Below are 13011 nucleotides of genomic sequence, written 5' to 3' on the forward strand. Positions count from 1 at the left end.
TGGCATCTGCTGGATAAAATAAAATGTGCAATCTTTTGCCATTTTCATCAACTAGCAGGATACCAATACTGAAACAATGACATTGGACCGCCCTCAAATGTAGTGGGAGAATTTGGAGGTGTTATACATTTCCACAGCTAGTAGCTCTGAGCTTTAGTACCCGAACTTTGCACTTTTTTTTTTATTTACGAGTGATGGCATATTTTTCATCTGGCTGGCTGGTGGTATATTCTTACCTTCCTCATCCACAAATACATTATTGCTATCAAGCATCTTTGATCACCATGCTACTCCTTCCATTATATTGTGCTTTCCTTTGTGGTAGTTTAAGATTATTCTTAGCGTTTGGACCAGTAGCATATGCTTCCCTTCCATAATCCGTTAGCTCGATGGAACTATAAATTGCATACCATACTTGTTGGGAAAACTGACAAGTATCCGGTCTATTTGTGTGGAATCTAATATTGATAGAGCCATTGCACTGAAGAATGAATGGAAGACAACCCTGCAACAAAACCGATGTGATCTTGTCGCCCAACGCTGTCTTGCCTGAGTTCGTCAAGAATACTACAAGCAAGAGGAGCTCATTGCTTACCAAGTGTGTGCGAGATGTGATAGAGTTTGCCAAGGAGGACAGCAACAGAGTGGTCTTTGCCATCAAGGTTGGACTCGCCATGCTCCTTGTCTCCCTGCTCATCCTAATCCGGGGGCCTTTCGAGCTCTTCGGCACCAACATTCTCTGGTCCATCCTCACTGTCGGTATCATGTTCGAATACACTGTCGGTGCGTGCTAATTAAACTACTTCCTTGTGTATTCTTCACATCATCTTTCCTTTATTAGAAAATCAAACCCATGTTCATTAATGGTGTAGCTTGTTTAGGTACAACCTTGTACCGCGGATTCAATCGAGCCATCGGAACTTTGGTGGCTGGAATATTTGCTATCTTCGTTATTGGATTAACCATCGTTGTCGGTTCTCGAGGCGAGCCTTATGTTATTGCCATCAGCATCTTCCTTGTAGGTATATACGACATGCCCAAATTAGACATCCTGTTCTTTGGCAAATTAGAATAAGCTGCAGATCATAAAATTCAATTTTGATTGCAGGAGCCGGCACTTCCTTCGTGAAGCAGTGGCCTTCCTTTGTCACATACGAGTACGGCTTTCGCGTTACCCTCTTCACCTTTTGCCTCATTGTGATCTCTACGTATCGCTTGGAGAACCCAATCCGGACCGCCATGGAGCGCCTATACTCGATTTCGATAGGTGCAGTTGTTGCTGTCGGTGTCAATGTGCTCGTCTTGCCGGCTTGGGCCGGCGAGCAGCTGCACTACGAGCTTGTAGACGGCTTCTATTCTGTTGCCGAGTCGCTCGAAGGTCAGTGCGTCGTTGATGCTATTTTACAAGTAAATTTCTTGGACAACCATAATTGATGTACTAAATATGCGTCCTGTACGTTATGGATTTTAGAATGCGGGAAAAACTATTTCAGCGGATTGGACCAAACTGGTGTGTGGAAGATGACCAATGAGTTCCCCGCCGACCTTGCGCACTGGAAATGCCGAGCCATATTGAATTCTTCTGCAAGGATAGCCTCTTTGGTAATCAAACTTCTCCCTTTCCCCTCCCCTGCTTACAATGATTGATAAATCGATAACTTAGATGCAAATCCTACAACTGAATAAGATTAATTGCATTAAATTCTTAGGCGATTTGGGCGAAATGGGAACCGCCGCATGGCAGATTCAGGCACTACTACCACACGTGGTCCGAATACGTAAAAGTCGCGGCCGTGCTCCGGCACTGCGCCTACGAAGTAATGGCGCTTTATGGCTGTTTGAGATCAGAGATTCAGGTTGATTTTTTCCGTAGTCTGTTTGAAGCCTCCAGCTTATGAATTTTAGTTTTAATTTGTTTATTTATGCAGGCTCCAAGCGACCTTCGAAGTACATTCCAGAAGGAGATCCTCGAGGCGGCCGTCGAAGCTGCAGAACTCCTCCGAAGCTTAGCAGGTGACATCAGCAATATGAAGCACAGTCCTCAACTTGACCGCCTCAAGCGCGTGCATGTCTCCGGCGACCGCCTGCAGCGCTCCCTTGACCTCCAGTTCCACCTTCTTATCACCCAAAATTCTGGACCAGGCCCAAAACCATGCCCGTCTGATACAATGGCACCGCCGCGGTGGTCGTACCATGAGGCGATGAGGAAGCATAAACGCCGGCTCTTTTCATGGCCGTCGAGGGATGTGAACGAGCCGGAGGACGACAAAAGTGAGGGTGTGCCGAGGATACGGACGGCAGAAAGCTCGGCCTCGCTTTCGCTCGCTACATTTGCGCTGTTGCTCGTCGAGTTCGTGGCTCGACTCGACCACCTCGTGGATGCGGTCCATGAGTTAGCTGCAACCGCTAAGTTTAAGACGGAGACGTTAATTTAAGAGGTGTCACGCTCCCAAATGGGTGTTAATAGGTATCGTCTGACATAAGCGCGCGATAATTCACCCAATTTTTCTTTTTTTTTTTGGCCAGCTTTTAAGACCTACTTTCACCATTCACTTCCGGTGCTCCGCCTACTTAAAGTCGATTGAATCCCTTCTACATACTACTTTATCCTTGAACTTAAATCCCTTCTGCGTTTTGACACAAAATTGTCATGTTTAGAACAATAATAGCAACTAGAACTAGCTCTAGTTCGTTGCATGTAAAACACATACTTTACAATTTACTGCATTGAAAAATAATTAAAAAAATAAGAGCAAGGCCTTCTAGTTCATGATTGATGTATTTTGAGATTATGATCTAACACCATGGCATTGTGAAAAAATTGGAAATAAATATCTATTAAACATAACGCCATTAATGTCTTGTGACTGGTACCATGAAGAGAGAAAATTTTTTGTAGCGGTAAAGTTTTTTTATTCAGAATAGGGTTGGGCAGAGATGTCTTGTAGCAGCAAAGATCTTGCCAATAAAGATATTGCAGTGCAGTGGAACAATTTCTATCTGTATGAACTTTGGCAAGATATTGCAGTGCAGCGGTTTAGGGTTTAAGAGTTTAGGATTTTAGGGTTTAGGATTTAGGATTTGGAAGTTTAGGATTTTAGGGCTTGGGTTTAGGGCATGAGATTTTAGGGTTTAGGGTTTAGGGTTCAGAGTTCAGGATTCAGGGTTCATGGTTCAGAGTTCAGGGTTTTAGAGTTTAGGGTTTAGAATTTTAGGGTTTATGGTTTATGATTTTAGGGTTTAAGGTTTAGGGTTTATGATTTTAGGATTTAGGGTTTAGGGTTTAGGATTTTAAGGTTTAGGATTTAGGATTTAGGGTTTTTTTTTTAAAGATCGTGAACTTATTATGATAAAAAAGAAAAGAGTCATACTAGAAGGGGGGCCAAACCTTACCTCCTAGCATAACTTATTACACCAAGAAAAATAAAAACTTTACACCGCACGCCCGACTTTGCTAACTATATAGGACTACTCACTATGTAAATATAAATCCCCACCGAACTATCCAAGCGCCCGATCCATAAGCTATCCATCCACCACATAAGTCATCAATTAACCTCCCACCAGTAAACCATTCCAACTATCAACCACAAATATCAGCCCTCCGTACTTGTCTTCTCAACACACCAACACACCAATAAACCATTGTATAATCTTCATACATCAGCTTGTATGTTTAGATGCCCAAACCACTTGATGCCATACAGAAACATCCGAACAGTATGAGACACCCCGTACCATCAGATAGCAAGAATATCCAAATGCAGGAAACAGAATTTGTTAAAGGGCAGACCATCAACTTTGAGATAATCTCGTGAAGCAATATCCTTGGCAATGCATCCATTAAATGACTATGGTAGCTGTTACCCTTTGGAATAACCAACCGGCACAAGAAACCACAAGAAAAACAGATCTTCTGAAATTCCAAAAAGCCTTCAAAACACACTGTAACTATGACCATCACCCAGCTCATTACAAACATGAATCTCACAAACAGTTCCAAACAAAACAACCCCACTTCACCATTGCTAGGTAGAAAGTTTAGAACAGAAGGTTCCATATCCTTTACAATGCTGCAGCCCAACTTTGCTTCCACATACTCCATACAGTTAACCACTGAAGCAATCTGCACAATTCAGCATCCACCACTTCAGCCTGCTCCAAACACCCTTCAGCCGAACTCCCCTTTTAAAGAGCTCTCCCTGAATAAATGAGCTATTTGCTCTAACTCCCAACCTGTCGAGATACCGTCCACTTTCTGCCACAAATCCAACAGCCAAATACCAGCAGCCATCATACCATCTTTCCCCTAGCTGCAAAATAGAATTCCAGAAAGTATCAAGAAGAGACCGCACATGCCATAGCCGCATAAAAAAGGTTCCACAACACATCTCTGCGACATCAACATCGGCTAACATAAAACCAGACCAAAATGATGAAGCAAATATCCCAAAATCATGGCTGTAAGTTCGGGAAACTGCACATATTGAAAAGTGCCAATTTATGTCATAGTTCAAAACCGAAATTTCAGTAATAACCCTGTTCTTCTTAGAATTATTGGAAAACAAAATCTGAGTCATATCAAAATCCAGGTCAGAAACTATTCCCGCCATAGATAGCGTCAACTCTCCCCCACAGCAAGAATCTAACCAGGTTTTGAAGAAAATCGAAGATAAGGCAAGCCCAATCTATCTAGTTTACAAATCCCGAATAACTCCCTATCAATTGAATCACCATTCAAAAGGCGAACACCATCAAAATCAAAAGCCTTGTTTGCTAGAAAATCCGCCGCCATATTTGCCTCCCTATAAGTATGGGAACACTTCACCTTATATTTGCGAACAACCTCCTGAATCTTGAAAACCAAAGTACGAAACTCCCAACTACAAGAAGGTGCCTCAATCATTTTTAATGCAGCCAAGGAATCCGATTCTAACCATAAAGGAAGGAAATTATGTTCAACACACAATTCCAATCCTTTCCAAATTGCAACCAATTCAGCCCGGATGTTGGACCCGAATCCTATCACCCCATGCATTGCCTTTATGATCTGACCAGCATGATCCCTTACCAGAAAGCCATAAGAGGATAAGCCTGGATTTCCTGTTGATCTCCAAACTGCAAAATACAAAGCGTAGAATGAATGTACCAAGAAAGATAAGTGCATAAAAATGGCATACTTTAAAGGTGAAATAGCACCGAGAAGAGAAGCATAGGAGAATGAGAGTGCAACCAATCAAATAACAAAAGCAACAAATAGCCTAACATCAAGTGCAAAGGTATCTCCAAAAGGATCCAAACTAGATGAGGAGTTACCATGCATCATCTTCTCTTCTTGGTGGACTGTAAAGTTGTTGCTGGAGGTATCGATCTTTTCTTCACAAAAGCTCTTGTTCTGCTCTCTGGTTCATCCTCCTCGCTGGACACATTCTCTTTAACTGAGGTATTGTTCTCTACATTTTCTGAAGACAATTTCTTCTTAGAGTTTAACTTCCCAAGCAATCTCCTCTCTGATTGATCGACTGAAACTGCTACTTTAGCTTTTGGTGCGAGTTTAGCTCCCAGACCCAACCTACACAAAGCATATTAGTTAACCAAGTCTCACACTGACATTGTCCAACAAATAATAAGCATAACTGTGCAACATTCAAGGCACCTTGAAGGTCGACCCTCAAATTCTACTTCTCTCTGTTCATGGCCTGCTGATGTGGTCATATTATTAACCCATGTTTCAGCCTGAAATCCACACCTCCATTAGAATCAATATAGTTACATGGCTTCCCATAGTTCTAAATTAAGTTTTTTGAATTTTCAATAATCCAAACGACAAGATAAAGGAATAATATAAAAAAACAGAGGTAGAGTGTGTGAGTGATACATTCACATGCAAACCAGAATGTAACAAGGGAAACAAGTGGGCATTTGATGGACTCATGGAGTTCAAAATATTTACTTATCACAACACAGTAGAAATATGTTTGCAGATTCTTATGAAGATATGTGGATATACATTATTTTTCAAGATCCTAGACTTCAGTAATTAGTCTTCAGAGCTCCATGCCTCAGAATATCACACTAATATTTTAAGAACTAACAATAAACTGAATATTGACAAAGCATCATAACTTGAGAATAAACATAATACTAAAACAATAATGTACAGTAATAAACAAAGGCTATCGAAATGCATTACCAATTTCAGTGCTTTGTCAAGTTTCACCACTTTTGGTATCTTGTTGGCATTTGGTTCAGTACCCATCCTATTTTCTGATAAACTCAAAGAGCCTTCTTAGTCCCTCGATAATGTGTCTGGATCTGCTCAGATTATGGCATCACTGTATTAGACAATGGCATCTTAATTATCCAAAAAAAGAGCCTGATTTGCCTGTTAATACTCCAATTTGGGATCACAAAGGAAAACCATAACTAACTACAAGCAACGACAGTCCCTACTCCAACCAACCTTAGTTATATCGATTTTGGATAGTGAAGGATACTCAATCCACCCAATAAGGGAAAAAAGATTATTAAAACCTTCAATATACTTAACAATGCTTACAAGCTAATCATCACATGCATTATCATTTTAGTTAACAATGATATTATGGATTAAATAAAAGAAATAGATAAGGATGTTGAAGTCACAAATGCCTGAACATTAACAAGCTAAAACAAACATCACCCCAATAGAAGGAAAATTGCCAATCTAAGATTCATCGAGAGGGAAAATTACCATATGGAAATGCAGAGATAATAGTTAGCAAGGCAGTAATATAGTATAACTAAGTAAAGTATACAGGATCTAGACTGCAAAAAATACAACCATAGACGCAAGAACAACTAGAAGACACAATGGCCCCAATATAAAACAAGTTGATGATCTTTTTTTAGTTTGTTTATGGTTCTTTCATCACATTGACTTTGTATTCTCTAATTAAGTAGGTTAGAAAACACGTCTCCTTCCTCCCATGATCTTAGACATTTCAGAGTTAGGCTGCAGCAGCTTCACGGCCATGGGAGCTAGTCGATACGACGTTGATGCAAATAGAGGGAGGTGATATCGGAGGAAAGCGAAGGAGTAGACCGCAGCAGAGGCAGCGGGAGAACCGGAGAAGCTCCGTGCATTCATGTTTCTAAACCCTAATAGATTTCAGATACACGACGACTGGAAACGCTGACGAATCTGACCATTATCTATCAGAACCTCAACGTGTCCGAATCCAGACAACCGATAACGCTGACGGATCGATCGATACGAAGCGAAGCGGACGCAGGCGAAGACTGGTCGACGCACACCCGGGAGATCAGCACACAAAAGATGAGCGCGCTGCCGAATGGAGAATCGAGGGAATAGGAAGGAGGTGAGAGAAGTGTCCGATTGGAAACTTAGAAAAACGGCGATCATCGGAGTATTCCCGAAGAAGACGAAGAGGAGACGTGAGCGACAAGATAAGTAGGAGAAGAGCAAAAAAAAAGTAAAGTAGGTTAGAAAACACACCTCTCCTTCCTCCTATGATCTTAGACGCTTCAGAGTTAGGCTGCAGGAGCTGCACGCAGAAGAGAGGATGAGGGAATACACGTACTACGAGCACCGCCAGAAGCTGTACGTCCCTGGAAACTGGTCGGCTCGACGTTGATGCAATCGGAGGGAGGAGGAGCCGTCGGCGGAAAGCGGAGGAGTGACGGCGGCTGAGGTAGCAGGAGAACTGGAGAAGCGACGTGGTCGTTTTTTCTCAACCCTAATGGATTTCGGATACACGACGTGCTATCTATAAATCCGAACCCGACAAAACTGAACCGACTAATGATTTATTATTAGCGGGTAGCGCGGATCACCTGATTAAATCCGACCCGACTTTCGTCCTATAAGAACACGAAGGGAGTTGAAGGAGGACGGCCGATATGGATCGCAGCAGGGATGACAAGCGTTCAAGTGATTCCAAGAGGTCGTCTGCTTGCGATGTTGAGGCGCTCAAGAAGTGCTTGGAGGAGAACAAAGGCGACTACGTCAAGTGCCAGGCGCAGATCGAGGCGTTCAAATCTTCTTGCTCCTTGAAGAAGCCTCTATCTCCTCAGGTCTCATCTTAGCTGTCGTTCATCATAGATACCTTTGAATTTGCATTTCACTTGTTTGATAAAATTCCCATGAGGAAAGTGTAGTAATCTTTTCTTCTAGAAATTGGTTGCAAACTTGAACTGATTTCATCCTACCTTATACTTGTGTTATTTGATAAATTTCTCATGAGAAAAAAATGAAATTATATCTTCTAAAAGTTGGTTGCAAACTAGTTTCATCCTACATTATACTTGCGCTATCCACACTTGACAAAATGTTATGGAGTTTTATGTGCTGTTAAGTGTTTGATTGAAGCAATCTGATGTCTTAGGAATTGAAACTGTTTGTTTATTGAAATTGTTGCCGCAATTGCAGTATGAAAATGTTGTTCGTTGAAACATAGTTTGGTTTTTTGAATCATTTGTATGTTTCACTCGTTTCAATTGTGATGAAGTAGCAATTTAATACATTGCAGATCAATATATTGACTGAATATATTTATGTTTTTTGAAAATGGATTCAGAATGAACGGTTATATGTACTAAAGAGAATTGTAAATGTGCAATAGGAAGACAAATAAAAGCTAAGAGAAGATTGTTTATAACAACGGAAACAAAGCCAAAGGAATTCTCCAGGATACACAAGGAGATCGATACCCTGATAATCCCAAGTAACATGAGATTCAATGGATCTAGAGTTTAATTTGATGAGTTATTGTTCTGGTAGGCGAATAGAAAGTGATAAATACAGATCGAGTAGAGAAACAATATTTATCTTTGCCGATAGAATAGAGGAATGGACAATGAAGAACTGTCAATGTCTTCATGGCTGCCAAATTCATCTGATGACAATTCAAATAGTCTTCATCTACTCCTTTGAGATCTCCATTGGCTCTTTTATAAAGAGCAAATGTGAAGCTATGGTGAGTGAGGATTGCAGCTGCCTCCTCGAATTGCAAGCACGAGAATCTCTTATGTAAGGAGAGATTGATTGATGAATTGCATTGGCACCACGAGCACGAAGTAGAGATAGATAAACTATTCTAAATGCACTAAATTTCTAAGTTTACACAGGTTGATAGGTGATAAATTTAGACATCCAACTTATTGCAAATTTGGTTCAATCAGTTAAACCTGAAACCAGTAATCAATCTGGCGCCGCCGCCCTCCTGCCAAATTGTAGGGTCTAAAGGATGTCTGTATCTCCATTTATTTTAATTTAAACTAATCTCATTCCAAATTACGTAATTAATATGTTAACACCTTACTTCCCTTATTAAATAACTTAACTAGATTGTTAATTGATTAATTAATCCATCTGTAAAATTCATGAATTCATTAATTACAATCTGATTAATTAATTAAACTTTAATTAATCATGTTTACCCACTAATTACCTTTTAAATCTATTTTGGCTTTCTTTATCAGCAAGTCTGGTCGGTCAAATTCAAATGCTTAGCAATTCCTCCCTACCAATGCAACTAGACATTGCATTTTCTTCCTCCAGGCAGGCCAGAAGGCCAAAGCTCACTTGTCCTTTTCTTATTCACACTCATATAAACTTTTACTCTACATAATTAAGGGCATAAGTTTCTCAAAAAGATATTAGTCGCAACCTTCCCTTAAGTATTTCGTCTTTTCTCTACGTTTCTCAAATAAGAAGAAATCTCAAATAATCAGAAGGTATCCTCATAGAGGCTCATAGCACAAAATCAAAAGACAAAAAACTAAAAATCAATAGTGCAAGTCTCACCAGAAGGAGAGCCCATAAAAAGGTTAATTAACCTGTGAAAGAGTAGTGGAAGCGTCAAGTTCAAGGAGAGTTCCAGACCCACAAACAAGGAAATCTGTGTCTCCCTGCAGAGGCGACGGCGTCGGCCGAAGAAGGAGAGGAGAAGCGGCAGCTGAGCGGCGGTAGGGCAGCGACAGAGGAGGGAAGAAGGCGGCGGCGGCGGCTGAACAGGCTCGCACTCAGAGGAGGGCGAAGGTGGGCGGCGGAGACGGATCGCACGAAGAAGGAAATCGGCGGAGGATTTCCCTGTTTTTAACCTAGCTCCCCCGAACTCAATCAAACCGGAAACCACACCACTGAACCGGTCCAACCCCCCATCGAACCGGACCCAAACTGAACCAATCATTAATGAACCGGTTTATGTTTTGGTTAACTTGGTTCAGTGACCAACCGATCTCCGTTTTAGTCCAAACAAGTTTTGTTTGATTCGTCTTCGCGAGACGCATCTTTTCGTATCCATAGGAAAATTTTTTGGTATCTTACATTAAAATTTTTCGAATCCTGGGGAAGGTAAAAATCCACTGGCTAGGGGTGGAAAGACCTAGTGAGTAACGGCACGGTCAAGGGTCGTCGGTTGACGACATAAGGGGTCGCCAGTTGGGCCGCCCAAGGGACCGCCAAGGGGCCGCCAGTTGGGTCGCAGTTGGGCCGCCCAAGGGGCCAAGGGGCCGGGTCGTTACAATAAAAAGGTGCCTTTTTATTGTAACGACCCGGCCCCTCGGCCCCTTAGGCGGCCCAACTGGCGGTCCCTTGGGCGGCCCAACTAGCGACCCCTTATGTCGTCAACCGACGACCCTCGGCCGTGCCGTTACTCACTAGGTCTTTCCACCCCTGGCCAGTGGATTTTTGCCTTCCCCAGGATTCGAACTCTAGACCTTCAGGTTAAGTAGGGATTAGGGTTTAGGGTTCAGGGTTCAGGGGTTCGGGGGTTCGGGGGTTCGGGGTTAGGGGTTTGGGGGTTTGGGGGTTCGGGGGTTCGGGGTTTTTAGGGTATGGGGTTTGGGGTTTGGGGTTTGGGGGTTGGGGGTTGGGGTTGGGGTTTGGGGTTTGGGGGTTGGGGGTTGGGGGTTTAGGGGCTAGGGGCTAGGGTTTAGGGGCTAGGGTTTAGGGTTTAGGGTTTTGGGGTTTTGGGGTTTTGGGGTTCGGGGTTCGGGGTTCGGGGTTCGGGGTTCGGGGTTCGGGGTTTTAGGGTTTTAGGGTTCCGGGTTCCGGGTTCCGGGTCCGGGTTCCGGGTTCCGGGGTTTAGGGTTCCGGGGTTAGGGGTTCCGGGGTCCTGGGGTCCGGGGTCCGGGTTCCGGGTTCCGGGTTCCGGGTTCCGGGTTCCGGGTTCCGGGTTCCGGGTTCCGGGTTCCGGGTTCCGGGTTCCGGGTTTTAGGGTTCCGGGGTTCCGGGGTTCCGGGGTTCCGGGGTTCCGGGGTTCCGGGGTTCCGGGTTCCGGGTTCCGGTTTCCGGTTTCCGGGTTCCGGGTTCCGGGTTCCGGGTTCCGGGTTCCGGGTTCGGGGTTCGGGGTTCGGGGTTCGGGGTTCGGGGTTCGGGGTTCGGGGTTCGGGTTTCGGGTTTCGGGTTTCGGGTTTTTTGGGGGTTTTGGGGGTTTTGGGGGTTGAGGGTTTGGGGTTAGGGGTTAGGGGTTAGGGTTTAGGGTTTAGGGTTTAGGGTTTAGGGTTTAGGGTTTAGGGGTTTAGGGTTTAGGGTTTAGGGTTTAGGGTTTTAGGGTTTTAGGGTTTTAGGGTTTAGGGTTTAGGGTTTTTTTTTTTTTTTTTTTTTTTTTTTTTTTTTTTTTTTTTAAAGAAAGATGATCTTATTACTGAACGGAAGAAAAATCATACTAAAAGGGGGGCCAAACCTTACCTTCTAGCATGACTTATTACAGCTAATTACATGAGGAACATAAATAAGCTTTACAATTCAAACCCAATTATGTTAACTATACAGCACCTATCGTTGTAAACTATCCCATAAGTCCATTCAGCCACGCAATGCATCTCAAGCCGAGCTCTTGCAAAAGCTTCTACATCAAGTCTCCTCCCACTGCCCATGACGACAAACCATCTCCTCACCAAACCGTTTCAATCCACACAACCCCACAGCAACATTGACCAACAAAGGAGTCCAACAAAGAGAATTCCATAGCCTTTACTATTCTGCAACCATCTTTGGTATAACTTACCCCATAAAGTAAACAAAGGTATCTATCTGTAAAAAGAATCCCTGAAATAATTATGAAAGCTATCAAACTGATGCAGCTCAAAGAATTCACCGTGAACCACTGCAGCATTAATTCACTAGCACAGCATCACTTCCACGCCATAACCACCTAATGAATACATACTGGAGTTTTGCTTGCTGTGCAGCTCCCAACCAGACGCCATTGCAGCAAATTACCTCTGCACACCCGGCAAAATTTCCACTGCCCTCCGGCACCAACCATACAACAGCAGCTCTTCCATCTTGCCAAGGAACCGCCTCCTAGCCTCAAATTACAGCAGACTTCTGCAACCGCCTCCTATCAAAATTCCCCCACATATCAGCATCCTCATATCTGCTTGAAACACATAACCGATACTGACAATTATAGAGCAGCAGAAACAAATCATTCCACCATTTAATAATCTCCACACTCCCTTCAGCTGAATTCCCCTTCTAAAGATCTCTCAATGAGTAAAACAAATAATTCCAGCACGCCCAAATAATTCCAGCAGCAGAAATTCTGTTCAGTTTGCTCTAAATCCCAATCTTCCTTTATGCCGTCCATTTTCCACTGCACGCCCAAAAGCAAAGTACCAGCAACCTTCATAGCATCTTCCCATATATAGCTGCATCCAATAATTCCAGAAAGTGTCAAGATAAAACCACACATTCCATAGTTGCATAAGAAAAAGCCACAACACAACTCTACGACATCCACATCAGCCAGCATACAACTAGACCAAAATGACGAATCAAATATCCCAGAATAATGTCTGTAAGTTCGGAAAACTGAACATAATAACAAGTGCCAAGCTATGTCATAGGTCAAAGCAGAAAATCCAGAAATAATCATGTCCTTCATAGATTTATTAAAAGCCACATCGAAATTCAGGTCAGAACCTAACCCCATCATTGATAGCATCAGATATCCCCCACATCAGAATTCTAACCAGGTTTTGAAGAAAATCTGAGATAAG

At 42.9% G+C, this 13011-nt stretch overlaps 3 protein-coding genes across 3 annotated transcripts in view; 2 read left to right on the forward strand and 1 right to left on the reverse strand.

Annotated features, from left to right (window-relative positions):
• Window positions 1-449: 449 nt before the first annotated feature.
• LOC141846651 (aluminum-activated malate transporter 9-like) lies at window positions 450-2729 on the forward strand. The gene is made up of 6 exons (XM_074734693.1): window positions 450-783; window positions 882-1022; window positions 1109-1378; window positions 1472-1602; window positions 1710-1856; window positions 1929-2729. The coding sequence occupies exons 1-6, from the start codon at window positions 489-491 to the stop codon at window positions 2433-2435; spliced, it is 1491 nt and encodes a 496-aa protein (XP_074590794.1). The 5' UTR covers window positions 450-488; the 3' UTR covers window positions 2436-2729.
• Window positions 2730-4852: 2123 nt separating this feature from the next.
• Window positions 4853-7672, reverse strand: LOC141846224 (uncharacterized). The gene is made up of 5 exons (XM_074734224.1): window positions 7499-7672; window positions 6194-6315; window positions 5657-5736; window positions 5317-5572; window positions 4853-5118 (listed from the first exon to the last, which is right to left on the reverse strand). Exons 2-4 carry the CDS (start codon window positions 6257-6259, stop codon window positions 5323-5325), a joined length of 396 nt encoding a protein of 131 aa, XP_074590325.1. The 5' UTR covers window positions 6260-6315; window positions 7499-7672; the 3' UTR covers window positions 4853-5118; window positions 5317-5322.
• Window positions 7673-7902: 230 nt separating this feature from the next.
• LOC141846556 (uncharacterized) overlaps window positions 7903-13011 on the forward strand; it is an 11929-nt gene continuing 6820 nt past the window's right edge. Inside the window, exons 1-2 of the mRNA XM_074734593.1 lie at window positions 7903-8076; window positions 9184-9233. Of these exons, the coding sequence (XP_074590694.1) occupies window positions 7903-8076; window positions 9184-9233 (224 nt within the window). The remainder of the gene's footprint in view (window positions 8077-9183; window positions 9234-13011) is intronic.

This window comes from Curcuma longa, chromosome 15 (genome assembly GCF_044706935.1).
Source record: "Curcuma longa cultivar G26 ecotype Majalengka, Jawa Barat chromosome 15, ITB_CL_G26_1.1, whole genome shotgun sequence".
Classification (NCBI taxonomy): Eukaryota; Viridiplantae; Streptophyta; class Magnoliopsida; order Zingiberales; family Zingiberaceae; genus Curcuma; species Curcuma longa.